Source organism: Pelobates fuscus, chromosome 5 (assembly GCF_036172605.1).
Source record: "Pelobates fuscus isolate aPelFus1 chromosome 5, aPelFus1.pri, whole genome shotgun sequence".
NCBI lineage: Eukaryota > Metazoa > Chordata > Amphibia > Anura > Pelobatidae > Pelobates > Pelobates fuscus.
This window is the reverse complement of record NC_086321.1, coordinates 318,427,424-318,455,185: the sequence shown is the minus strand read 5'-3', so window position 1 is coordinate 318,455,185 and position 27,762 is coordinate 318,427,424. Positions and strand designations below refer to the sequence as shown.

The 27,762-nt window shown below is 40.1% G+C and overlaps 1 protein-coding gene and 1 long non-coding RNA gene across 3 annotated transcripts in view; one reads left to right on the top strand and one right to left on the bottom strand.

Moving 5' to 3' along the window:
- LOC134611575 (uncharacterized) overlaps positions 1–1,968 on the bottom strand; it is a 115,429-nt gene extending 113,461 nt beyond the window's left edge. For both annotated transcript variants that reach the window (XR_010090901.1, XR_010090900.1), the window contains exon 1: positions 1,903–1,968. This is a non-coding gene — a long non-coding RNA (uncharacterized LOC134611575). The remainder of the gene's footprint in view (positions 1–1,902) is intronic.
- PTBP1 (polypyrimidine tract binding protein 1) lies at positions 1,576–21,965 on the top strand. The gene is made up of 15 exons (XM_063455574.1): positions 1,576–1,706; positions 4,263–4,293; positions 9,981–10,050; positions 12,670–12,842; positions 13,472–13,618; positions 14,029–14,199; positions 14,398–14,508; positions 14,665–14,836; positions 14,972–15,043; positions 15,548–15,684; positions 16,990–17,023; positions 18,557–18,649; positions 18,972–19,188; positions 19,647–19,724; positions 19,837–21,965. The coding sequence occupies exons 1-15, from the start codon at positions 1,699–1,701 to the stop codon at positions 19,967–19,969; spliced, it is 1,647 nt and encodes a 548-aa protein (XP_063311644.1). The 5' UTR covers positions 1,576–1,698; the 3' UTR covers positions 19,970–21,965.
- Positions 21,966–27,762: the final 5,797 nt, after the last annotated feature.

Here is a 27,762-nt window from a genome sequence, read left to right as displayed (position 1 = left end):
AGTGAGCATTCTCTCCTTCAGGGGTTAAATAGTTTTCCAATGGTTTAACTCTGAAGTTGTTCCTCAGGCCTCTGCACTGCTGCCCCTGACTATCCCTTAGTATTAGCCGCTGCAGAACGCGGAAGGTTTTGCCAGTGATAGAGTGAGAGTATCAACTGATGCTCTCAGCCTAACTATGGGCATCCACTGGGAAAAAAAAAAGTACATAACCAAAACATGGGGTTTCCCCAGCAAAAACGAGACAACTGGCAAATATGCACTGCCACATATCCCTGTTTGCGCTGGTAAGGTGCCATACATACTACCAGTTAGCTATTAAACAAGCATTTAAACCATGTCACAAAACTCCCAAGATCACTGCATCAGAAATTTACATTGTAGCTCTTACTTATTAATGTCCTTTTTAATATTAAAGCAACACTCCAATCACTATACCCACCACAGTGCTCTAAGTTTAATTGTGGTTTGATTTATTACGTGGGATCTGCTGAAAGCTCTCAACCGATAAGCAGGCCCTGCGTGGGGCTTCGCTCCCGAGAGCCAAGAGGTTGAGGGGAGCAGCACTTGGCCGACACCAGGTAAAAGGTCAAACTGTTACTAAATGGTTACTTACATTGAGGAATTGTGCCAGGGCATTCTTTGCACCATACCCACTGCAGCGTTGTGTAGTGGTTATGGTGTTTGGGTTAGCCGTATTAGTCCAGAAGACAAGCTTTCGAGAGTTTTCCCTCTCTTCCTCAGGTCTGAAGCAATACTATCCATACTAGCAATTACTCCATTTACACGTGTGTATGTGTATATACACACAAACTATACTTGTATTTGTAAATGGAGTAATTTGTACGGTCTCCATTGTGCATCAGTACCCGCCCAGGACTTTGTACTCTGTACATAACTGAACATTGCAGATCAATTCTACTTTGAATATTCTACAGGTAGAATTGACATACATAGTTATTTTTTTTAAGAATGTGGCTGTGGGGAGACAAATTTATACATGGGGTGCTGAAGTGGAAAAGTTACCTAATTTGTGGAAAGCATTAATGTGCGCAACTTACATTCCTATAGCTTGCTTACTTGCAATAATGTTCACTTAAATTAACCTGCTCTTGTACATAGTACTGTGTAATCACTCTTACGTGGTCAGAAAATACCTTGGCCTGCATGGGCCTTAATCTACAATAAATTCTCTTGGTGTCTCCTACTGGATTCTCATAACGTTAAAAGGTATAAAATTATACTATTGAGACTCTTCCTTTATTCATAAAATGACAACAGATAGAGATTCCCACCTAAAACATAAATTATTTTACTTGAAATGTAAATGATTTTTCACATTGTTTGTTTAATATCTTTTAAAAACAGCGCAGCCATGTTTAACTGTAAATCACATGCTCATCACTGACGGCTGGCTTCCCTATAGCTAGTGGGCGGGGCTAGTTTGTTGTGGGCGTTACCCTAAACATTAACGATGCTTCTTCTTTTCCTTTTCAGCTTGGCGGGAAGACAAGAGGTAAGAACCGGTTTCAGTGACTCCGCCCCACCAGCCTGACGGACAGCTGCTTCAGCCAACAGGAGCGCGACGTTGCTGCGTCACCGCTCCGGCCGCCATTTTGTGAGTGTATATGAGGCGGTCGCCCCGTCTCTCTGAGTTATTGCGGCGCCTCCTCTCCGTGCCGGGTGGTTTTTGTGTGTGCCATGGAAGGGTAAGTCATCAAGCTTAGCGGGCCGGGGGCGCAATGCGATAACACGAACGGGACTGGTTTAAAATCTCCATCTGTAACTTTACAGCCTTTCGGAGTATTTTTTTTGTTTTTCCTGACAGAAAGCCAGTCAGTTGGGAGTTGTTGGAAACCTTGTTACTGGTTATTACTGAGGGGGGCGTTAATGGGCTGCACTTACCGTCCAGTAACGTACAGCCGGACTCACCATGTTGCACGGTACCGTGTTGAGTTGGCACTGGGTGGGGCAGACTTTACTCCTGGCTAACACGGCATCAGGGGGGCCGGAACTCCCACACCCATCGCGTGTCCGTGTGAAGTCCCATCTTACCCGCCCCCATGGCTCCCAGTATCGGGGTGCCTGTGTCTTGTTTCCAATCTCACCTACACATAAACCTCTCGCCCCTCTCCCGGGTCACTCCAAATCCTAAAGTGGTGATAATGCTGGACCCTCCAGGGCTTATCATTTTCCTGTTAGGGAGGTTTTAGTGCAGGGATAGGCAACCATCGGCACTCCAGATGTTGTGGACTACATACCCATAATGCTGACAAAGCATCATGGGAGGTGTAGTCCAAAACATCCGGAGTGCTGAAGGTTGCCTACGTTTCTCGTCTGTTGAGGTTACCGTGGTGTGTTGGCTTATTGCTGAGGCTAGTGGTAGCCAGGGATCTTGCCAGAGTAGTGGGAGTTGAAGTACATCATCCTGGGTTACACTTGCTGAGTGAACACTCACTGGCCAGTAAGAGGATGCTGGATCCAGCGTGGCCCCTCGTTTAGTAGATTGCGGGGGGGGTGGGGGAATAAGGTTAGTCTGCCTGCGTGTGCAAAGTCCAACTTCCTTCACAGCCTGCGGTTCACTCTCTTCCTGGCTTCCGCCCCATCCATTGTCTGTTTCGATCTGCCCCTCCTATTCAACATTAGGTAGATGGGTGGAGGAGGTTAGCTATGGGGCCCCTGTGCTGCCCAGACTTGCTTTTTATTTGTTCTTAATGTAGTTGGGGTTTTTGTTTACTTGGAGACGTTTCCTGGCAGTTGAAATGTTAAATCATGGGTAGAGCTAGTCTGCTTACCATCTGAATTTGCATTGATACACAATCGTTAGATACTGGATCACACCAGAGTAGTTTTATGTGTATGTATATTTATTTGTGGGGGGCAAAGTGAATTTCGACATAAAAGCATAGACGTTTGCATTACGTGTAGCACTAGGTTGCCCTATGTTGTTCTCTTCAAAGCTGTGCCAGATACCTGGTATGATGTAAGGGGAGAAGCTTACATTTAAAGTTACGTGTAAAGTTATTGAAGTTTAAGCTCTTCTTGACACTCTTTCTTGTTTCTGATGTTTAAAAGTAAAATCTATTGTATGTATATATTTAAAGGTCTGCAGTTCACTTTTGCTGGTTTGGGGGATTTACCTTCTTAGACGCCACATTTGATTAAATTAGTTGGACTTTGCAACTTGTGTTTATAAATACTGTATACAAAGTATTTACAGTCTTATGGTTTATACCTATGGTAAATTGTAGTTGAGTTGCAGAAGCCGTGATAATACATCTGCAGGAAGGGAGACCATTTGGAGAACTGCATTGCTCCTTTTGTTTAATGTATGTAAATCACTCCAAAGGTAACCTCTGATAGTGAGCAGGCAAAGGCTGTGTGGTTAGTGATTATAAATGCAGAGCTGCTTGGGGTTTACATTGGCTGCAATTGTGTGCTTACTCATATCCTGTTGGCTTCAGAAGAGATTATGAAATTCCACCCTCCATTTTGTGCAGCTGTATAGCAAGCATTTTTTTTTTGTTTTTCTCTGCAACTAGTCTACATTGTTTTATTTTCACAATAAATTCTTGCATGTGAGGGGAACCTGTTTTTCCAGTATTTCCTCGCGCAGATAAGAGTAGCTTGGCAAAAGCTTCCCTTCTCCCCCCCCCCCTTTTTATTTTGCACACATTGCCGTATCTTATTTTATTTAAATTAAACTTCTCATGTTTGAGGGGCGATAAAAGGCGGAGAAAATTAATCTAGTGAAGTTAGAAGTGTATGTCTAAATGTTGGTAAAGCCGTATCAAAATATGGATACATCCAGTTTAGTATGCACACTTGCAATTTTATCCCTCAAATTGTATTAAGTGCATGACTGCTATGATGTCATTAGGTTTTATTTATATAGTACCAACAAATTCTGTAGTGCTGTACAATGGGTGGACTAACAGACACTCCCTTGATTACTGTCAAGGGGTATACATGCAGTTTAAAATTAAAAGCACTACATTTATTGTAAAACAAGTTGACCGTGTTGCAAATTATTTTATGTCTTTCTAGTTACATGTATTTTACAGAGATCATGCATCCTAATAGTTGAGGCTCACAAAATCATAAATGTCAAATGCCCATGCAAGTGTGCTAAGCTATATTTAACAATTTACATGTACATACATATTCTTTATGGGGCTTCTATGGTCATATTTTGTTCTGCATAGTTTTAAAAATTAATTTAACTTTGCTGCTTAACTGACTTTTTTTCCCCCTTTTCTTTACAGAATTGTCCAAGAGTTAACAGTTGGTACAAAGGTAAGCCCTGATTTTTATAAAATATAAACTAAAAATTACTTTGTCACCAATCAGTGCTGTTTGCGTTAAAGGTGCCAGATGATCTTGGCACCAACTGAGGATAGAGAGCCTCCCTTGTTTTGAAGTCCCTGACACCTCCATTATGTTTTTTTTTCATGTGTTTTGTAATGTAATGCATCTAGTTATGCTAGTATATTATATTGGTTTATCTCTAGAGCAGAAGGGCAACCTTTGGCACTCAAGGTGTGTGGACAACATCTCATTTAACACATTTAGGACAGTCAATTGTCCAAGTTCTGAACCAAAACAAAATCTTCTTCTTTGTCTGCTCAACCAATATTTACCTCTCTAATAATAAGTGCATCCACATGTGTGCATATAAATAACATCTAAATAAAATAAGTGTGGAAATACAAAAAAAATCTTGTTTTTCAAGTTCTGCATTGCATTTTAACAGTGAATGTCCTAATACTGTTTGATTTTACTGCAATAAAACTTTTTTTTTCTGTGATGCCTCCTATTTAAAGGTTTAATCTGGTTTTGGTTAGTGTCAAATGGCTTGCAAATTAAATTATCTGCTATTTATTCAGGCCTGTTGTGAATTATATAATGATTCCTAATGTATTTTGGGGTATGTATTGTATAATAAAATCATATAGGGGATCTGCCTGACGACCCAGGCAGTCCCCATGCAGCCAGTTTGATTAAGTTGATGGTGTCATCGTGATCACTGGACTGATTGCTGGGGGTCTTGTCAGGCATGTCCCCCGAACGTGATCGTCAGCTAAGGTGGGCTGGAGGGAAGGCCTTATTGGGGCATACTGTTTTACCCTAACACTGTTAGTCATCCTTTTGTAGTACACGATAGCACGCTCCAACATTGGGAAGTGGTTAATGCTCTTACAGCCATACTTGCAAAGCATCAACAGAGATCTAATCCACATCTGGAGTGCCAGTGTTTGCTGACCCCCTGCCCCATAGTGTATTTTAATTTCCATATAGTTGACATTTTGATATTAGTGCTTGGTTATGCTAAACCTGTCCTGCTTGTGTTCATCACACAGAGCTTGTAGGGTGATGTCTGACCAGTTACCATGGCATTGGTAATTATCAGCTTTGGTTGTCTGCCAGGAATGTGGCTTGCCAACCTTATCCTCTTCTTTAGCTTCAGTTCAGAGATTGCAGCATGGGGAATCAGTACTACTGCCTTGCCCCTCTATTTTTTTATTTTTTTTTTCACCTCTTCCAAGTCTGTCAATTTTGTGGGTTCATGGGCTCAGCCAAATCCATGTTATGTAAATATTCTTGAATGAACCCTCAAGAAAAAAGTTAAACGGATACATGCATAGGCAACCAAAAAAATGTTTTGATTTTATTTTTTTGGTGACTGATGCCTTCATCGGCTGTCAAACCCACTCATATACTTGTGTTGACTGTTGGGTTTTCATTGAAATCCCAACACCGTGAAAAGATAGGAAAGCTTGACAAAAAAAGGTGCAGTCAAGCCCCCAGTCGTCACTAGTGGAGGGGGAGGGGTTCCCTTATGAAGGATCTTCCATAACACTCTGTGTGTGTGTGTGTGTGTGTATATCTATCTATCTATCTATCTATCTCTATCTATCTATCTATCTATATCTATCTATCTATCTCTATCTATCTATCTATCTATCTATCTATATCTATCTATCTCTATCTATCTATCTATCTATCTATATCTATCTATCTCTATCTATCTATCTATCTATCTATCTCTATCTATCTATATCTATCTATCTCTATCTATCTATCTATCTATCTCTATCTATCTCTATCTATCTATCTCTATCTATCTATCTATCTCTATCTATCTATCTCTATCTATCTATCTCTATCTATCTATCTATCTCTATCTATCTATCTCTATCTATCTATCTATCTATCTATCTCTATCTATCTCTATCTATCTATCTCTATCTATCTCTATCTATCTATCTCTATCTATCTCTATCTATCTATCTCTCTCTATCTCTCTCTATCTCTATCTATCTATCTCTATCTATCTCTATCTATCTATCTCTATCTATCTCTATCTATCTATCTCTCTCTATCTATCTATCTCTCTCTATCTATCTCTATCTATCTCTATCTATCTATCTCTATCTATCTATCTCTATCTATCTCTATCTCTATCTATCTATCTCTCTCTATCTCTCTCTATCTCTATCTATCTATCTCTATCTATCTCTATCTATCTATCTCTATCTATCTCTATCTATCTATCTATCTATCTCTCTCTATCTATCTATCTCTATCTATCTCTATCTATCTATCTCTCTCTATCTATCTCTATCTATCTCTATCTATCTCTATCTATCTCTATCTATCTCTATCTATCTCTATCTATCTCTATCTATCTCTATCTATCTCTATCTATCTCTATCTATCTCTATCTATCTCTATCTATCTCTATCTATCTCTATCTATCTCTATCTATCTCTATCTATCTCTATCTATCTCTATCTATCTATCTATCTCTATCAGTGCTGCTGCATGCTTCTTGTGTGATGTCTTCTGGAGCCGTGCTTCTAGGGTGACTGTCCTATCCAATGCTTCTCATAGAGGAATATTGGGGACCATATGCTCATGCGTGGCACATGCCTATAACCACTATTAATTCTTTCATAGAGTAACTCCTGCAACAAGACAGTTTTCAAAAATGTTCATGGTTGTCTAATTTCCCCTGGCTTAGAGTGTGCCTTGTGTATTTTTACTTCCCTTTTGGGCTCTTAAATGTAAATTTAAAAGCTCATTGCAATTGGGGGCGAGCTTCTGCATTGAAATCAAACTTGAAGGGTTACTCGGACCATCATAACCATACAGCGGTCTGTAGTGGTTACTCTGGCTTCTTCAGAGCTGGATATTGGTTGGTCCTGTGACTTTCATTGGCTTAGTCTGTCAGCTACTCACTCTTAGCCAATGTATGAGCATTTCTTCGTAGAAATATGCAGAGTTAAAGGAAAATTCGTTTTCCTGGCACTGCAGGTCCCCAATTCCCGGTTGCTGAGCTTACCAGAGGCAGCGACATGTCCCGCGTTGCTGCTTCTTCCGCCGCTGCTCCTCTGCATTACGTCGGCCGGTGGGCGAGACTGATCCCGCCCACTGGCTAGGGAGACCTAATGTGCATGCGCGCAATGCCGCATTAGAGCTCCCCATAGGAAAGCATTGAAAATACTTTTCAATGCTTTCCTATGGGGAATTGAGCGACGCTGGAGGTCCTCATACAGCGTGAGGACGTCCAGTGAAGCTCTAGCACAGGTTTTCTCTGCTATAGACACGGAAGTGGAGTTAACCCTGCAAGGTAATTATTGCAGTCCAATGGGCAGAAGTGGTCTGGGTGCCTGGAGTGTCCCTTTAAACATTCCCGGCTGGCTAATAGTGGTGGTTGCCCTCATGCGGGGTAGGTCAGTGATGCTGCTCTGAAAGAGTGGACACAGATTGTCGGTCTGGAAATGTCAGGGAGCAGTGTGGTCATTGTCCTGGCACTAGGATATTTTCATGGTTGTATTTTATTAAAAAGGCGACTACAGTAAAGGAATACATGTAACTTGACAAATGTTAGTATTCCTTTAACCCCTTAAGGACCAAACTTCTGGAATAAAAGGGAATCATGACATGTCGTGTGTCCTTAAGGGGTTAAGTAGCTCAAATTTTCATAATCTTTTGTAGTCTTCACTGTTCTCATTCTTGTCTTAATTGTATAGATTTAAAGATCAATGTTTGGGTGAGAAACGTCAAACATCTGCTGGTTTCATTTGATGCCTACATTATCTCTTGGTTTATATACTTAATGTATATGAAAGGTTCCATAGAATGGCATTATCTTTCATGTGTCCTCTGATTCTTTTATTCAAGTGTGTAATTGTTTCACAGAATAAAAGTGAGTAAGTTTATTTCCCTACCTAAAATAAAATGTTTAAACGCTTTATAAAATACTCAGAGGTCTTTCTATGAATTTGTTCACCATGCCTACTATAATTTACAGTACAATTAATTATTTTCTTTTTATATATATTTTCCTCCTTTGTTACTGCATTGCCATTTATTTGTTCAGTCTTTACTCTAAAACGCTAATTTTTAAAATTAAGGCAGTGGGCTCAGGTGTAATCTCTGGTCAAAAATAGTTCTGAAACTGCATACCTGCGCATGTTATTGGAATCAACTGCTCTGGTTACAGTAACGTGTAAATAATTCATTGTGGCATTTGCAAGATGCTTCTTGAGAAGCTATTGTCATTACAGCCTGTAACTGTATGCTTATCCATGTGCAAGAATAGGTGAAATTAAGCACCAGCTTTAAAAAAAAAAAGAAAAAAAGTAGCTCAATAATTTAAATGCCTGTAGTCAGGCTAATAACGTCCTTATTATGCTGCCGGAGGTGGTGTTACATCTTAATGAAGTGGTCTGGGTGCCAGGTCCATCTGGGATTAACCCTTTCTGCTGTAAACAGTTTGTTTACAAATGGATTAATCCAGCCTCTAGTGGCTGTCTCACTGACAGTCGCTAGAGACGCTTCATGTGCTTCTCACTGTGATTTTCAGTGAGAAGACGCCAGCGTCCATATTTGAGAATGCTTTCCTATGGACTGGCTGAATGCGCTCATGCCGCGCAGTCAGCCGATGACGGGGAAAGGTGGAGAGTCCCCCAGCGCAGAGGGAGCCCGGCGCTGGGGAAAAAAAGGAAGGGATTAACCCCTTCCTCACCCAAGAGCACGTCGGGAGTGGGGCCCAGAGGGGGACCCAAGGACCCTATAGAGTGTTTTCTGGCACTATAGTGGTACTTTTTAATTTGCCTTAAAATTTACATATTTTAATATGTGTATATACTGAAGTCTAAGGGGCACTCCGGACACACAAACCTTTAAAGGACGTGCACAGTCACCCCTAGAGTGGCCTACAGTGCAGGTCTCTCTCCCCACCCCCAGGCATCATGCGGCTTTGACATTTCACTTTCGGGAAGTGTGGAGTACTGCTGACTGGCTGGGAAGCGGTAAACTGATCTTCTCAGCCAACCACTGACTCCCCATTCACAAGGCTGGCTTAGAAAAGCATCTTTAGGATGCTTGTGGCACCATAACGACTTCATCTAAACTACTTTTTTGTAGTCTGTGGGTGCCATCTCTTGCTTTCAATCTTTGTATAGAATATCAGGCTTTTCCCCACTTTAATGGTAGTTTTTAATGTATTCTCTTACACTAAATTATTAGCAAAATAAAAGTGTAATTTTATGTGCATCTGCTAAAACGTCACTGTATGTAAATCTTTGCTTTCATCTCTCACTGTACTAAAAACTTGGGCTTTAATTAAAGTTACATTTAATCTACAAATTATGGTAATGTAAATGTGGTCATGTAGATTTCCTCTTTCCTACCTGTCACCTGCATAAAGACCACATAATAGCCATGAGAGATGAACCGTAAGTGAAAGCACAGATCTTAAAATATGAGCGATTTATGATATACTGTCATGTAAAGTGAGATTGTTCAAATTCTTGCATATTTGAATTGCAGTCTTGTTAATATTCCAATACATTTCAGGAGTCGTTGTTGTTTGGGCTTGTGGCACTTACATTTTTATTTTTGGGGGGAGAGGGGGTTCCTCCTCCCCATTTTAAGAAAGTACCAATATCTCACACTTTTATTTTCTCTTCCAGCGAGGATCTGACGAGCTTTTCTCTTGTGTTACTAACGGACCCTTTATCATGAGCAACTCTGCTTCTGCAGGTAAACTTTTTTTTACATTTATATATTTTTTTTTTTTTTTTGGTGTATGTCTTTCAAAACTAGCCATTTAAAAAAAAATTCTCACCTAATTTTGCTCCATGCATGGGCACTGCTGACCCTGTGCAGATTACTTGTCAAATGAGATCTGTCAGAAATCCAGTGTAATCTGCATTATTTCATAATTTAGGAATCCTTAGAATAAATGTAGTGCTCCGTTCATGAATATATGTATTCCTGTGCATTTTGTTCCACATTGTCTTGTGTAATTTATTGCTTTTAAAGGGACACTAGTCACCAGAACTACAGCTTAATTGTTCTTGTATCTATAATGTCTGTGCAGGCCTTTTTCATGTAAACACTCTTTTCAGAAAAGCCCAGTGTTTTAAATTACTGCTTAGGGACACCTTCAGTGGTGGTCATTCTGGGTCATTGATACACAACGTACATGGCTCTGCATGGATGCGCTGAACTTTTCATATAGAGATTCATTGATTCAATGCATCTTTGAGGAAATGCTGATTTGGCGCAGCGTGACAATTTGCTGTGCATACCGAATAGCTTCTTAAAGGTCAGGAATACAAATGTGTATAGGAAAGCATTGAGTTTTCCTTTAATGCTCTTATCAATGTTTGCGCTGGCAGATTCTCAACCAGTTTCTTTGATATCTGGAGGAGTTCAAGAGAAGTCTTGATAAGATTAGAGGTTTCAGTGTCCCTTGAGAGGTCTTCAAGTTGTCAGCAGTGTAGGGTCTCGCCTCTTCTGTAGAGCAAAAAATGTCTTCATTGTTTACAACACACACTTTTGTCAAAGATGCATACTTGACTCTTGCAGTCTTTAACTGCGTTAACAATTGGCGTCTGGTTTCTTATATGGATAAATGCTGTAATCAATCTAAAATAGATAAACTTCTTGCCTTCCAATGTGTAGGTGTTACGATTGCCTTTATCCTGTGTCAGATCACTTCCTCAAACAAGGCAAACCTCCCCGATGCCAAAACATTGTGTTTTTTGTTAAAGTGAGCATTGTCTGGCATTCAAAGTGAATTTAAAATTTACGGCTAAAATGACTGCATGGGTGAGGGGAGAGGGCCAGCTTTCAGTTTGAAATTCAATTTTTAAACAAATATAGCCACTTTGAATTCCCAAGAGTTATCACTTTAGTAGATGCATCTCTTTGGCTTCGGTGTCAGAGTGCTAAATTCTGCATGCAGTAACTTAAGCCATTCCTTTCCCATGCACCTCTAGCCTTTGTTAGACTTGCTGGAAAGCAAGTTACTGTAGCGCTGCATTTCAGTTTAAGTCTGTGCTTAAGAATTTACAGGAGGATTAGGAACTCCCATTGGGGGTTTTCTCCAAAGATCTGCATATGCGATCACAATATGGATATTGCCCCATATAGACTTTAAAATAAAGTGTGTACCTTTTTGATATACACTTAAGTACATCACTTAAAGGGGCACTAGTCACCAGAACAACTACAGCTTAATGTAGTTGTTCTGGTGAGTATAATCTTTGCCTTCAGACATTTTTATGCAAACCCTGCCTTTTCAGAGAAAATGCAGTTTACATTACCCTATAGGGACTCCTCAGATGGTCACTGGAGGTGCTTCCTGGCTCAGTGCTGCACAGTAGTGCGGTTCAGCGTCTCCACGCTCTGCATGGGGACGCTGAATTTTGCTCATGCATTGAATCAATGTATCTATGACTAGGTGCTTAATGGCTAAAATGGCGTTTGGCCCCGCTCCTTGCGGATTTCAGCCAATCCAATGCTTTAACCATGGGAAAGCATTGGATTGGCTAAAAAATGGCAATTTTGATGTCACCAAGGAGGTGGAGCCAGCGCTTGCAGACCCGCACGGTGCTGGAATTAAGGTGAAGGTGAGGGAAAAAAAATCAGTTTTATCGGGTACAAGACACCAAAATGGTGGGTTAAACACTAGGGTCATGAATCCATGCTTGTGTTCCTTTTAAAGGATCACTATCTGTTCAGTAGCACAAACATGTATTCCTGACCCGATCGTGTTAAAACCACCATCTGGGCCCCTCATGCCTCCATAAATATAGTAAAAATCTTACTGTATTCAAGCCAGAAGCTGTAGCTCTACGTGCTGTTTGCCTCAAAAATAACAAGCGGTCTGCTGACATCAGTTATGGTAGCCTGATCCAATCGCAATGCTTCCGCATAGGATTGGTGGAGACTGACAAGGAGGCAGATCGGGGCAGAGCCAGCATGATTCAAACACAGACCTGACCAATCAACATCTCATCATAGAGATGAATTGAATCAATGAATCTCTATGAGGAAATGTCAGTGTCTGCATGCAGAGGGTGGAGATACTGAATGTTTGGATGCATTTAAGGCAGCCATGACCCAGGAATGATCTCTAACAGCCATCTAAGGAGTGGCCAGTGAAGTTATCGCCTAGGCTGTTATGTAAACACTGCATTTTCTCTGAAAAGACCGTGTTTACAGCAAAAAGCCTGAAGGTAATGATTCTACTCACCAGAACAAATTCAATAAGCTGTAGTTCTGGTGACTATAGTGTCCCTTTAACCTCTTTGTTTTGGTTGCATAAACTGTGTGAGTGTTTTCTCTAACTGCATTTTGCTTTATTTATAGCTAATGGAAATGACAGTAAGAAATTCAAAGGAGACAGCAGAAGTGTAGGTGTGGGCTCCAGGGTTATACATGTCCGTAAGCTGCCAATGGATGTAACGGAGGCTGAAGTCATATCCCTTGGTCTTCCTTTTGGCAAAGTTACTAATCTCCTGATGCTCAAAGGCAAAAATCAGGTACTTAAATGTTATGTTGGCTTTCCCAACACTACTAACTACTTTATGAAATACACATTTTGACTGTTGGAATTTGTCGTTTTTAAGTATGTCCAGGGTCCACGAAACATTGCATTGTTACAATAGGATTATATATATCCATCCATGACGGGTGCATTCTGTGCTGAGGTATTTTGCCATAGATTTCTTAGATTTTAGATTGAAATGAAGATTTGACAGTGTCCCTGAGGTTACTCCATAATTGCGGTGCTCTGTAGGAAAAGGAGGATCAAGCCACTTTATTTTTGTGTTGCGGTATGCCAAATCAGATATCTGGGGAAATCTACCTATTAGGCACCCCTGATCTAGTGGGATCCTCCATAGACATAAATGTTGTACTACTGCATGTGTGTGAGTTCAGCAGTGGCGTCTGCTCCAGAAGAGAACCCGTTTGGGGAAAATGCCCACACTTGCGAGGGGCAGGTTCAGTTAAGTAGAACTCCTGTTTACCTGCCCCTACTGGTGATGTCTATGCAAAGTCCCCTGATATTGACACTGCTGCTTTAAAGTAATCCTTTCACAGGACAAGCTAATCTAAATCTTTATTGGATGTGGTATGTAAAAAATTTTGGTTTTTTTTTTTTGTTAAGGCCTTTTTGGAAATGAGCACAGAGGAAGCTGCAAACACCATGGTAAGCTACTTCACCACAGTTACTCCAGTTTTACGAAGCCAGCCCATCTACATCCAGTTCTCCAACCACAAAGAATTGAAAACTGATAACTCTCCTAACCAAGCGGTGAGTTAACTGGTTTGATTTTCGTATTGTAAAAACAATGATTTGAGGTAATTATCTCTGCATACAAAGTTTTACACATCTTAACAGATTTGAGTTTATCATGCAAATTTTATGGTAATTTAGTAAGCATTGATTATTTGTAGTGAAATATTCTGGTTTTTGTTTTTCCTTCCCATGTGTTTAAACCTTGTGCATTGTATGCTGCTGGCAGAGGGAAGGAGTCATGGTGCCAAAGTAAACTTGTATTTCATATGTGGGAAGAACTGCTTTGAAACGAAATCTGTTGTTGTGGGCTTACAATTTCGAAAATTTATGTTGTGAACTAACTTATGATAGCGAGCAAAATCTTTGATTTGTGCATGTGAGTGAGATATTACAACTTTTTTTTTTTTTTTTTTTCATCTCTCCAGAGAGCACAAGCAGCACTGCAGGCTGTGAATTCTGTTCAGTCTGGAAACATAGCACTATCTGCCACAGCTGCTGCAGTGGATGCTGGCATGGCAATGTCAGGACAGAGCCCAGTGCTGAGAATAATTGTGGAGAATTTGTTCTATCCAGTTACACTGGATGTCTTGCATCAGGTCAGGAAATGTTTCATTTGAAAGGAACTCCTCTTAAATGTCTATTAGTTGGCTTATTAAGATGCTTTATATGTAATTTTGGGAGTTTAAAATCTGTTTCTACTCATTCAATGTTATACAATTTTATACAATATTTATTAACTCCCTATTAAAGTGTGTGTGTGTATATATAGTAATTACATTTTTTGTTTTCTTTAGATATTTTCTAAGTTTGGGACTGTACTGAAAATAATAACTTTCACAAAGAACAACCAGTTTCAGGCACTTTTACAGTATGGTGACCCAGTGAGTGCCCAGCATTCCAAGCTTGTAAGTATGGCTTTCTACCTATCCTATTGCCCAACTGAATCCTGTACTTTTGTAATCTTCCCCCATCGCTAATGTTTCCAATCTGCATTTGAACAAAGCTGGCATACTATCACCTGTAATTCTCTTAACTAATTGTGCATATAATTCTCTCTACAGTCTCTGGATGGGCAAAATATTTACAATGCTTGCTGTACACTTCGCATAGACTTTTCCAAACTCACCAGCCTTAATGTAAAGTATAACAATGACAAGAGTCGTGACTACACACGTCCTGACCTACCTTCAGGAGATGGACAGCCCTCCCTGGATCAGACCATTGCTGCCTTTGGTTAGTTTTGTTATTTGTCACCAAACTGCAATTTGCAAATGTTTGTCTGTCAGATCACTTTTTTTTTTTTTTTTTTTTTTTTTCTCCTACGATTTCAATAATTGTATAATGGTTAACATTTCTGTTCCGTGACAGGGGCACCTGGACTGATTTCTGCCAACCCCTATGCAAGTGCTGGTTTTCCTCCAACATTTGCCATCCAACAAGGTAATGACTTAATCTTAATTTGACCAAAATATTTCAGAACATGGTTTAACCCCTTAAGGACACATGACGTGTGACATGTCATGATTCACTTTTATTCCAGAAGTTTGGTCCTTAAGGGGTTAAAGAAAGCTAAACTGTGAAGAAATGAAACCTGTTCTATTTATTTAGGTGTAGGGACGTATCTAAATACTGGAAACCCTTCTAAATACCCATAACAACATGGAAGTGAGCGATGAGAATTGTTTAGTGGCTGTTCATTGTGAGAACAGCAACAGTTATTTACCAATTAATGTAAATGTCTGTATTGGCTTCATTAAGGGGTTTAAACTAAAGAATGCATTATAAAAGCATAAACTTTTTTTATTTATTTTTTTTTGCCAATATAGCGTATGTCAGGAATATATCTTATTACAAAATGCTAACTCCTGTTGACTAGTCTACCTTTCTATGACTGCAGTCCATATTGAATTGCTGGTGCTTTATTAGGTTTTCTTTGTTATCTAGGTGTCCATGGAACACTAACACAACTTACTCTCCCTTCTGCAGCTGCTGCAGCAGCAGCAGCTGCAGGTCGACTGGGTATCCATGGGCTTGGAATTCCTGGGAACTCTGTTCTGCTGGTTAGCAATCTGAACCCAGAGGTTAGTGGCATTCTGTTTTTGTTTGTATTAAAATGTAACCTATGTACTTAATAGCCAACATTCTATGCAATGTTTTATGAAGTGTATTCACCTGGGATTTTCGACAAGCAGGATAACAATTTTTGATTATATTGACACTGCCACCTGCAAATACTAATTTTCTGGTGTAATCAGTTGGCATTCTGTCCTGCATTTCCTTCATCCTTTCTGACTTTGTCACAAACATGTTCTGGCATATTCTCATGATTTCCATGTCTAACTGCTGTTTTGTTCATTAAAGCTTCAAAAACACATCTGTTTACTAGTGTATAAATTCTGTAGTCTTTGCGGTTCTAGACTGCAATCTATGATTCATGCCAGTAGTTGGGCAGGAGACTTGCTCTGGTAGCATTTGACTTTTTTTTTTTTTTTTTTTTTTTGGTATGCAATGGGGGGGTGGGAGGAGGACACCTTTTTTAAATTGCCCATGAAAGTCTATACCAAGTCACTATTGTAATGCAATAGATATTCTGCTTTTTAGCGGTTAAAATATATAAAGCCTTATTTAATAAAAATAAAAAATATATATAAAAAAAATTAGAAAACAAAGTTCAGCTAGCGTATATGACATTAATTTGCACCTGGAGCTGTCCAGGGCTTCCAACTGAACTGGGTCTTGAAATTAAGTTATTTTTATAAAGGCTAGGTAATTATTAAAAAAAATACAGTGACAGTGTTTAAGAGTTGCCACTTTTGTGGCAGCTTGATGTTAGCTGTCATAAATTTATAAGGCAAAAAGTGGCAGTAAAAGTAATACATCTTGGCTTTCAAAGACACTGCATGGATAGTCAATTTTTTGCAGGTTTTCGTACAAACTTTGTGTGTATAGTGTCACTTTAAAACTTAATGACTGCCTTTTAAACTCTAAACCCTTTTAGTTATGACCTCTACATATTTCTTTTATATATTTACTGACCAGTTTTTGCTACTTTTTTTTTCCTTTTCCCATTACCTCCCTTTTTTGTTTTCTGTTGTCCCTTGATCCGGAATTTCTTTGCCAACTGACTGCACGGCAACTTCTGCTTCCTGTTGTGCTTGAAACAAAACATTCTCCCTTCCAAAAAAAAAAAATACCCAAAAACCCTGCTGTCTGGATCCAACCTATCCTTCAAAATATTAACCACCTTGAATATCATCCGTCAACTGCTCCTACCACTCCTCCGGTGACACCTTCCTCGTGGACCATTTCTGCAAGCTGTGCTCTCCCCTTCGGCTCCTTTTCTCTACCCCTGTCCCTTCGCTGCCTTGCTCTGCTGTTTTCTAAAGAGAGTTACACCCCAATGCCTCTTTATTCTTTTCGGTATGTTCTGCACTTTTTTACATTTTATTTTCATTGTATTTTGTGGGTGGGGTCAGCATGCATTTGTTTGTATCGGGTGGAGCTATCTGGGTTTTTAAAGGTGCAGTTGCCACTAATTTGTTGGGCTTGAAATTTTAATTCACTTTGGATCACTGAACATTTTTTGAATACAGCAGCTTGCATAAATGTGCTTATCTGTTTAACTGTCTTGTATCTGCTTTAAACTATAGTGTTTAGGAGTCACTTTTATATTTGTATATAAAATAATTTGGCCAAACAAGGAGTGCAGTTTTCATTTACTTCCTTAAAGGGACACTATAAGCGCCAAAATAACTTTAGCTTATTGAAGCAGTTTTGGTGTATAGATCATGCTTCTGCAGTCGCACGGCTCAATGATTTGCCTTTTAGGAGTTAAATCAGTGTGTTTATGCAGGGCTAGTCACACCTCCCTGCATATTGCCTACAGTCTCCCTACATCCTTAATCAAGGATAGTTTAATGATCTCTCTACATTAACTTTAAATATGTATCCTGTGTGAATACCCTGCAGCCTTATTAAAGTTAAATTAATAAAGCGGACATGAAGCTTCATTAAGTTGCAGTTGTTTTGGTGAATCAATTGTCCATTTAAAGCAGGGGTTCTCAACCCAGTCCTCAGGACCTCTACCAGTCCAGGATTTGGGGATTACCTGGGTGTGTCTAAAGTGTTTAGAAAAAGGGGGGAAAAAACACACCTTAGACTCTAAAATGTTTTTTTTTCTCTTTTTTTCTAAACACCTTAGACACACCCAGGTAATCCCTAAACCCTGAACTGGTAGGGGGTCCTTGATGACAAGGTTGAGAACCCATGCTTTAAAGTATTCCACAGTAAAAAAAAAAGTACTGTATTTAATATTGAATAACTATTGATGACTTTTCAGAGTATGAAATCTGTGTATTTAAATTTTTATTTTTTAACCCATAAGCTTGTAAAAGTAGTCTCTACTCTGCCAATGTAGACCTGCTATTGACAGATATTATTCCAGTCACAGCAATGTCTATAGTTGTTCCTATAGATGTCTTACTGTGTTGCCTTTCTATTGCTTGCCCCTACTGACAAATCCTGGCGTCTCCAACTGCATGTACTGGCTAGCAGACTGCATTGGGAACCTCCAAACATCATAGTTTGCTTTACTCTTCCGTTAGAAGCTTTATTACTTGCTTGACATCCTTAAACCAGAGCTCTTGGTTTAATGGCAGGTGACAATCTAGTTCATGTCCACCCCTTATTCAGTAAAGCTAATGGTTAGGTTTTCATTTGTATGTAATGCTCACTCCTGGACTTGCTGTCCCTTGTGTAAAACACTTTAAACTCACATTCCTTAAATGAGAGCTTTTCAAGTTTTCCATCAACTTATGTGGCATTTGCACATCTGCTTGCAATGTTAATGGGTTTGCATTGGGTGCACACATGTATTGAGCATTGGATTTGTTGGTGTGTTTTGTAAAAAATTACACTATATATACTAAACATCTTTGTTTTCCACTTCCTAAGGTGTGTATGGTGATGTGCACAGAGTGAAAATTCTCTTTAACAAAAAGGAAAATGCACTTGTGCAGATGGCAGATGGCAACCAGGCTCAACTGGGTAAGAACATTACTGTCCTCTAGTGGTATCCTGCATTACTTTGCTTGATGTAATCTCATTGAAAGTAAAATAACTGTAGTCTCAAGGGTTAGTCCATTAAAAATGCAGTTCTCCCTTATCGACCTATATGCTGTATAGTACCTTGTACAAACATGCATTACATAACACATTCGCTTAGTCCTGCTGAAGTAGGAACTTAAGTTTACTGTAGCTCAAACTGCATTTCTGGGTTTAATAAACCTCATGAAACCATACCAGAATCCTCAAGCTGCTGTAACCACTGTTTATTTGTCTAAATTCTACTTTTGTATTTTCCATGCAGCAATGAGCCATCTAAATGGTCAGAGACTTCATGGAAAACCACTTCGTATCACAGTGTCAAAGCATCAGACTGTTCAGTTGCCAAGAGAGGGACAAGAGGACCAGGGTTTAACTAAAGACTACGGTAGCTCTCCCCTCCATCGATTTAAGAAACCAGGCTCTAAAAATTTCCAGAATATCTTCCCACCATCAGCAACGTTGCACCTTTCAAATATCCCGTAAGTTGCTCTGATTTACCTTGTATCACAAAATGCAAATTCCTTTTAAACCCCATCTTGACTGCTCATGATGTGTATATGCTGGTTTTGGATTAATTTAGTGATTTATATATACATATTTTTTTTCCATTGTGCAGATGGAAATATTTTTGTCTTTTGAAAGTACTTTTATAAAAAAAAACTCTTCCCAAGGTGCCTGTAGCCTTCCCCTTCACTTGCCCACAGTCACACTATGGCAATGTGTATGTGCCAGAGCACACTGGTTTGTGCCAAAAAGCTCACCGTTTCACACTAAAACCAGGAGATGGCCTGCTAGCTTTAGAACCTTTTTACAATAGGCTGCAGGCATTGTGCTAAATGTCCCTTAATTTCTATATTTAACAAGTGATTTTGGTTGCTTTAAAAAAAAAGCGGTTAAATTGACTACAATTATATTAATCTTACTTTCTTTCTTTTAGACCAACTGTATCTGAAGAAGACTTAAAGATGCTGTTTTCAAATGATGGTTATACAGTGAAAGGATTTAAATTTTTCCAGTAAGTTTTGATTATGGAACTTTGTGTTGATCTTATTTTGGAAAGCTGAATGTTTGCAGCCTATTGCAAAGTTTAAATATATATATATTTTTTTCTTTTCTACTCTTTACAGGAAGGACCGCAAAATGGCCCTGATACAAATGGGTTCTGTGGAGGAAGCCATAGAGTCTCTAATTGAACTTCACAACCATGACATGGGTGAAAATCACCACCTGCGTGTGTCATTCTCTAAATCCACCATCTAATGGTTGGGTTCATGGAGAGACAAAGAACTCTTAAAGCCCAAAGAGTGGCTTCTGAAGACAGAGGTCATTCCCCAGGGCCCACTTCCATCATTCCAGATGAAAAGCCACTTTACGGAAAAGTGCAGTTCAAGTGTCCTTGGAAACTAGATTTGTTAATTTTTTTTTTTTTTTAAATTGTTTAGAAATCCATTTATTGGTTTAAGAATGCACTCGTGGGAATTTGGGACGTTGCTTGGGGAGGATTCCGGTCACCATGTGTATTGAGAGCTTGTCCACTAGGGCAGAGCACTCTAACTTTTATATGCTTGCAGTAGGTCAGGTATCCATATTCATGGACCAATATTGGGGTATGCAGTGCCTTATTTTCAGGTTCCCTATACATTTAAGTTGGTGTAGGTGTTTGTTTTGAGTTTTACTGGACTTCGTGAATTTGTATATTTAAATATTTCTTTTTACATTAAGGAAACCTAAAGAAGCTTAGTTTTGTTTTTGTTTTTATATAAATTCAGAAGAAAAGATGTGAGCTGTGGGACAAGGTATAACCTATGTCAACTATAGAGCTGTGCCTTAAATCTCTGAAGCAGGGCTGTTTTTCATTTGATATAATCTCTGCAGTTTGTATACATGGTCTTGGATATTTGCCCACTGATCAAAAACGTGTTCAAACATCACGATCTGCACTTTTACCCCTTTCCCCTCCCCAAGCAAAACGTGGCTTTATTAATCATTCCATGCAAATTTTTGACCAAATCATTTTTTTGTTTTAATTCATTATTCCTCTTTTTGTTTTAAAGTGAACTTGTGTTTACTGTGGAATTCAGTTTCTATGCTGCTTGCATACACCTTTTTGTTTTTAAGTGAATTAATCTGAACTTCCTCAGATGAGATGCAGATTCCATGTCTGAGAGATTTTTGTATTGTATATTTAGAAGGCTACATTTTCCCTTACTAGGTTTTATGTACATTCCGTATGTGTTCATGCATCACACTCCTCTCACTCAATGCCTTAAGTCACCCTACTGGGTGTTAAGCCTTCTAATGTTTCAGGTTTACACTTTAATAATATTGGACCAAGTCTTTCAGATGTTACCATGTGACCTAGTCTCAGGCTTCCACACACTCCCATATTGAAGGGGGATGTATGTTACATATTATAGATTGCCTTGTCTTAACTAAAAAATAAAAAAGTAGGATTCAAAACTTGGTCATGTGTAAGAAAATAGGCTAGCAATGTTCCAACCACCTCGTGTGTGTGTGTGTGTATATATGAACATCATTGCATATTTGTGCAAGTCTTGACAAAGTATCAATTTGTCACAATGCATTGATGTTAAATGCTGGATCGGCGCACAGTTTTTCGTACAGTCTGACAGGCATATAATTGTAACACCCTCTGAGAATCATGGGACATGTACACCACCTGTAAAGGTATTTGACTACCAGTACACTAGAAAGTATAGAATTACTATACACTACCTTAATACAACTATCTGAAAATGTTAGTGCCTTATTATACCACATGGACTAACTTCTGCTCAAATATTTGTATGCCAGTGCTTAAATTAAAAAATATATTTTTATTTTTTCCCCTTCCTCCTGAGGGATGTTAAGGTGCATCATGTGAATCGCAGCTAGAGCTCACTCCCAGTGCGCAGTTCACTAATGTATTCAAGAACTGTAAATATGTGTAGCTTTTTATATACATGTTTTTTTCTGCAAAAGCTGCAAAACAATATATATTTTTTTTTTTTGTGGTTTAAACTGTATATTTTGATAACTTTTTTTTCAGAAGGATTACAGTATTGTGGGGTGCCGAGATGAGACAGCTAAAATCCATTACCTCTAATCATATGTTTGTACGGAAAAGACAAATTAAAAAAAACAACTATTTTATAAGAAACGTTTATACTTCTCATTAGATATTTTGTTCAGACTATAGCAATCAGTTATCACCCAGTATTTGTATGGGCTTATAAATAAACTACTTTATTCTTCACTTTTTTTTTCCCCATCTGGTTTTTAATCTGTTTCTTCCTTAATACAGTTTCTACTTCTGGTTCTTTTTCTGACTTGGTTTACCTCTGCTTAAGGGTTGGGCAAATGCAACTGAGCTGAGTGATAACAGTAAAGTTAGGACGGTTTGCTAGAAGGCCTCTGTTGTAGTTCTTCATTCCAATCCCTGTAAAAACCCATGTTGTGCAATAATTTGAAGGTGTTTTGCGAGATATCTAGTGCGTGTGTGTGTATATATAATCTAAATTTTGTTTTGCCTGTTTAAAATGTAAATTTCTAACAATTTAAGGCTTTCCTGTGTTCTACTTATGTTATTTCTTTGTACCAGTTAGAGAAAATTTGCAATGAAATGTCAGTGTCTGTTACAGTAGCTCTTTTCTAGGCTCCTGTATGAGCTACTTGGTACCTTTTTATGCTTCTAGGTGAATAGCTTGAGTTTCATTGCTATAGCCAATAAAAGGATTGAGGGATAAAATACCTCCTTACCAAACAAGAGCATAAAAAAAAAAAAAAACTTCTTTGCTGGAAAGTACAGGTATGAATGGACCACACACTTTACATATAACAGACACTGACAGAGGTCTGTGGACCTTATGGGGAAAATAGGCAGAGCAAATTTGGGATGAACTTGAAAACTGAGATGGCAAACAAAAACCTGTACCTTATAAAGAAAGATGTATGGAACAAGTGTGAATTAGAAATCTGAATAGCTTAAATTATTTTATTAACTATTTCATCCTCTTAACTGGAGGTGCCAGCGCCAGGAATGGTCTCCATAAATAAGGCAGGTCTTAAAAGCTATGCAGTTTGGTGTCATGAAGGTGCTGTTCTGGTGGTGCTTACTTTATGGAAAAGTGAATTAACAATGTAATGGTTATGCAGACAGTGCCATAGCTTCCACTCCGAAGTCATAACACTTATTTTTTTGGTCTGCTGGTCAACACTACCAATTTCCACTATTTTAGACCTAGAGGTTTAATCTGCCAGCAATACATTCATCAGGTGGGGAATGATTCATTCTCCTTTTGTAGATAGTCTACTGCTTATGACTTTTGCACCCAGCGAAGATATCCACTAATTTCCAATGGACAAAGGAGAACACTTAATTTTAGGGCTATGAGTGCAAGTGTGGCCTTGGACATTTAGAGATGGCATTGCAACTTAATGTGACAGTCCACCTAGCACCCTGACCGGGTACCTCCATCAATCGCTGCTTCCTAGTAATCCTGGAGTACCATGTAATTGAAAAGAGGGACCAGCTGTCTCCTTTGGGTATCTTTGGCGGCTGGTGAGGAGAGGCCGGTTGTCTCCTCTCCCTGTAGGGTAAGCTGCTGCTGGGGAGTCGGACTGACTGTCACGACTCCTGGTAACTCTGCCTGGTGCTGAACTGCTTCTCTTAGGTTCTGGTATTCCTGCTCTAGTTCCCATTCTATAGCAACCAGACAAGTGATATCTGGTCCCAGGCCTGCAGTACTGGGGATCTTGAATGCGTCCATACAGTATTCCTGAATGTCCCAATAGCTAGACTCCTCCATGTTGCTGAAATCTCTGACCACCTAAAGTGCCTCCCACAGTAGACCAGGGCCATCATAGTCATAACCCTCTGGACCAGCACTCACATCCATCCAGGGGCACCTCTGCACAGAGTACCATCTTAGTGCCCAGTACGCCTTGTCCAGCCATAGTGCCTTCTTGATCAGCTGTTGGAATTGTATAATTTACTCTTTCCGGGGCAGAAACACCAGTAAAGGCAGCCTCAGCAGTATTTGCTTCTGCCTGTGCCATACTGAACTGGGAAGGCTCTCTTCCCCCTTGAGCTTGAGACTGCTCCAGGGCCTTGTGCCAGAGATCTTGCCTTATCCCATCTCTCAAAGCCAGCTCCTACTCTGTTGAAATAGGGTCATACTCCTGGGCCAGTGCGACTTGTAGTCTCCTCTGGAACTCCTCATATGGGGACGCTGCATGAATGCTAGCGTTGCCCTTAATTATAAATCCATTCAATACTTTTAAACTCACTAGGAAGCCTTCCCGCCGCTTCCACTAATTTGACGGACCGCCTGGCACCCCGACCCGGTACCTCCATCAATCATGGCTTCCTAGTAATCCTGGAGTACCACAATCCTGGAGCACCGCACTGGACACCGTAAACCCCACAAACTACTGCAGCTTGTTTGGGATCTTGCTGTCCTCCACCCATCCTAGATCCAAGACCCGAATCCATCTTCCAGTGTGTTGACCTCTCCTAGTCCAGAGAGCAAAGCAGGCTGCTCTTACAAGAGCAATTGTTGTATGCCAAGGGAAGTATTGTGATTATAGCAATCCCCAGAGTGAATATAGCTCTCCAAAACAATAGGAGATAATTTTGGCAGCACTGTATTTTTTTTAACTTTTTTTTTTTGTAAATCTTTATTTTTGAATGTGAAAATGATAAACATAAGTGTAAGAGCACACAAGCCTGTGCATATCGAAACCGTAAATATCACGTGCATGGATAACTAGAATCGCTTCACAAACATTTTATAATTACAGTTGGTCTCAATGTTATAATGAGTAATACATGTCTTATAATTGGTATGGTAAAGGGTACCCATTTGCTAGTGTCGCCCCTAGTATTTTAGGGTTGCGAGCTACGGGTAGAGGGTGGGATTGACTAGGACTGAGTACTATGTCTAACGTCTTGCCCTACGTCCCGAGGGTGTGGGTTTGTGATGTGGCCCTTCTGCGCTTAGGTCTAGGAGTAGACCATGATGGTCGTGGGGTCCCTCTGTAGGTGTCCCTTCTAGTTCTGGGTCGGCTCTCGTGTTCGTACCTGACTAAAGTTATTAGGTGCACCTGTGTGCATGGCATGTAAGGGGTCTTAGGTACCCTTTTTTTTTTCTTTTTTTCTATTGGTGGCTGCGTGTAGTCGCTAAATCAATTCTCAGCTATGAGTGGTATGTCTAGGTGGTTCCAGGTCGCTACAGTATGACATGATCAGGTCGAACCCGTGTGGTTCCAGGTTATGTTTAACAACCTATTTGACGTGCCTGATGCCAGTCCGTGTGGTAATGTCGCCCTTGCTATCGGTTCCCTATAAACCCAGGGGGTGGGGGGGGGGAGGGGTGTCGTCGGAGCAAAAGAGTTTGGCTCTAGTGAGCCTCTTTCGTACTGCAACAGTTGTGAGAACAAGAAAAAATGAAAATAGAGAACGATATATGGTTTAAAGATCTGGGTTAGCTACCCAAAACATTTAACCTCCCTAGCGGTATTCCCGAGCGTGACTCGGGGTTAATTTTCGCTGCCAGAAGCAGTAACCCCGAGTCACACTCAGGGTAGATAAGATTTATTTACCTCCGCCGCGATCCGCTTCGGGAGGACTGCCTCACAGCCCAGGCAGCCCTCCCACGGCAAATCAGGCCCCCGGGGGCCATGTGATCGCTCTCAAAGAGCGATCACATGGCCCTCTATAGCTGGCTGTGGATCTGCCAGCAGGGGGACTGTTTGAAATATCAGACAGTCCCCCTGCTGGTGGGAAGTATAAAAAAATAAATAAAACACAAGTGTAAAAATAAATTAAATATATTTTTATATATATATATATATATATTATATTATATATATGTAACGTCATACAAAGTGTATTTTAATATTATAAGTATATATATTATTATTAAAATACACTTAGAATGACGTTACATATATATATATAATAGATGTACGTATATATATTATATATAAATACGTATAATTAAAATAATAAATAAATAAAATATAATAACAAAATTTAATATAAATTATATATGCATATGTAATTTCATTCTAACTGTATTTTGTTATTAATATATATATATATATATATCGGTAACAAAATACACTTAGAATGACATTCTATATATATATATATATATATATATAGATAGATAAATACAAATAATTACATAAAAAATTACATTAGTATACACGTAGAATTTAAATACCTATAAATGCATATATATTAAAATTCTACATGTATATTTAAATCTTTTAACGTAATTATGTGATTTGATTAATTACAATTTGATTGACATGGAGGCGGAACTGGGCGGGTAATTCAAATGCAAAAAAATGGTACCGCTTTTGGTACAAAATTCCTGACATAATCATACCGCCAGGGAGGTTAAGAGAAACAAAATGTTCGAACTGAAGCCTATTCGGCTTGTGGTCTAATTATGTCTCTCAGGTCTTGGGTTTAGCACCCCTGCCTCTTCCAGGAGTCGCGGTCATGTCGGCTTCGGATGTCCCAGGCTGAAGGTCAATTGGTGTCCCCATATTCGCTGCGGTGTTTGGTAGTCCCAGGGCAGTCATCAGTGCTGGGCCCTCCGTGGGTTCAGTGGCCTTGAAGTGCTTGCCGTCCTTGGTGATCCAGAGAGTTCCTGGGGTCGCCCATCTATAGGCTATACCCGCCGCTTGGAGTTGCTTGGTGATCGGGTGCATGCTTTTGTGCCATTGTAGTGTGGCTCTGCTCAAGTCCTGGAAGAAGGAAATTTTGCATGTTTCGAAGTCGAATGGGGTCTGCCCTTGTATTGCTGCCATTAGCCCCAATTTGTCCGCCATTGATTGGCATCTTAGTATTACATCCCGAGGAGCTGTTGTGGGGACTTGGTTATCCTATAGATCCCGTCAAATTGGAATGTTTTTGCCTGTTTGGCTGGTAAAAGTGTGGCCGCCAGGCATCTAGCGAAGTGCGGCAGTTCTTCCAGGGGCACTGATTCTGTCACCCCACGAATTTTAATATTTTTGCGGCGCCCTCTGTCATCCAGGAGATTAACTTGCCTGGCCATTGTCAATTGTGAGGTGGGTAAGTGCCGCACTTTCTCCCCTAGGGCTAGGTAGTTCTCACTCAGTCCCTTGACCTCTACTTCGATTGCCTGTGTGCGCGTTGACACCGCGTGTACGTCCAATTTGAGTATTGCTAGATCTGCTTCCCACATGTGTCTGAGATTCTGCTTAAGGCCTGTCAGCATGGCCTGTATGTCACTTTTGGAGGCCGGTGCGCTAGTGTCTGATATCCATGTGGGTGTTGGATGCTGGGGACTGGGGTGTGGATTGTCCTGTGTGTCCCCTTCCTCTGAAGGCTGTGGGGATGTGTCTCTGGGAGTTTGGGCCTTTACTGCGTTTGAGGCCTGTAACATTTGGCCTATATCACGCTGTGGCTTTGGGGCGTTTTTTGCGTCTTGTGACCCATCTCACCTGAGCTCAGTGTGTCGGGGTACCAGTCCTCAAAGTCTGGGACGTTCCAGGGCCAGTGTGTTCCCGAAAGGGTCTGAGGTTGCCCTCTCGTCCTGCAGGCCTTGCCGCCTCGGCGTTTAGTTTTGGAGCTGGGTGTCAGGAGGAACGGCATCGGCGGGTCGGTGTGGTACTCCGAGGTCAGTGCTCGGTTGTGTGGCTGTGGGTGATGTGTATTCTCCCCGGTTTCTGCAGATTGCAGTAGATTGTACCGGAGCTCCGGTAATGTGCGGCCGCTCCGGTCTGTCAGGCTCCGCCCCCTGGCAGCACTGTATTAAACACCATTATCTCCAAGCACAGAAAACTTTTTTATAAAACCCCCCAAAATACTTTAAAACACACATCCTCTGATCTGGGTGACCAACATATCCAAAAATGTATCCAGATTGGTTTAGGAATTTCCTGGAACTCACAAATTGACCGCACGCATGGTCCCATGCCCAAAACAGTTCCAGAGAGTCTGGGCTGACTGTCGTTCTCTTTCTGGAGTACAAAAGTACATATATCACCTGAAAGAAGCCTTTTAACCCCTTTAA

Excerpts from the sequence above, each read along its gene's own strand:
- PTBP1 (XM_063455574.1), top strand. Across the intron at positions 13,619-14,028 it reads ATAACTCTCCTAACCAAGCG|AGAGCACAAGCAGCACTGCA; the intron begins GTGAGTTAACTG and ends TCATCTCTCCAG. Across the intron at positions 19,189-19,646 it reads TTGCACCTTTCAAATATCCC|ACCAACTGTATCTGAAGAAG; the intron begins GTAAGTTGCTCT and ends TCTTTCTTTTAG.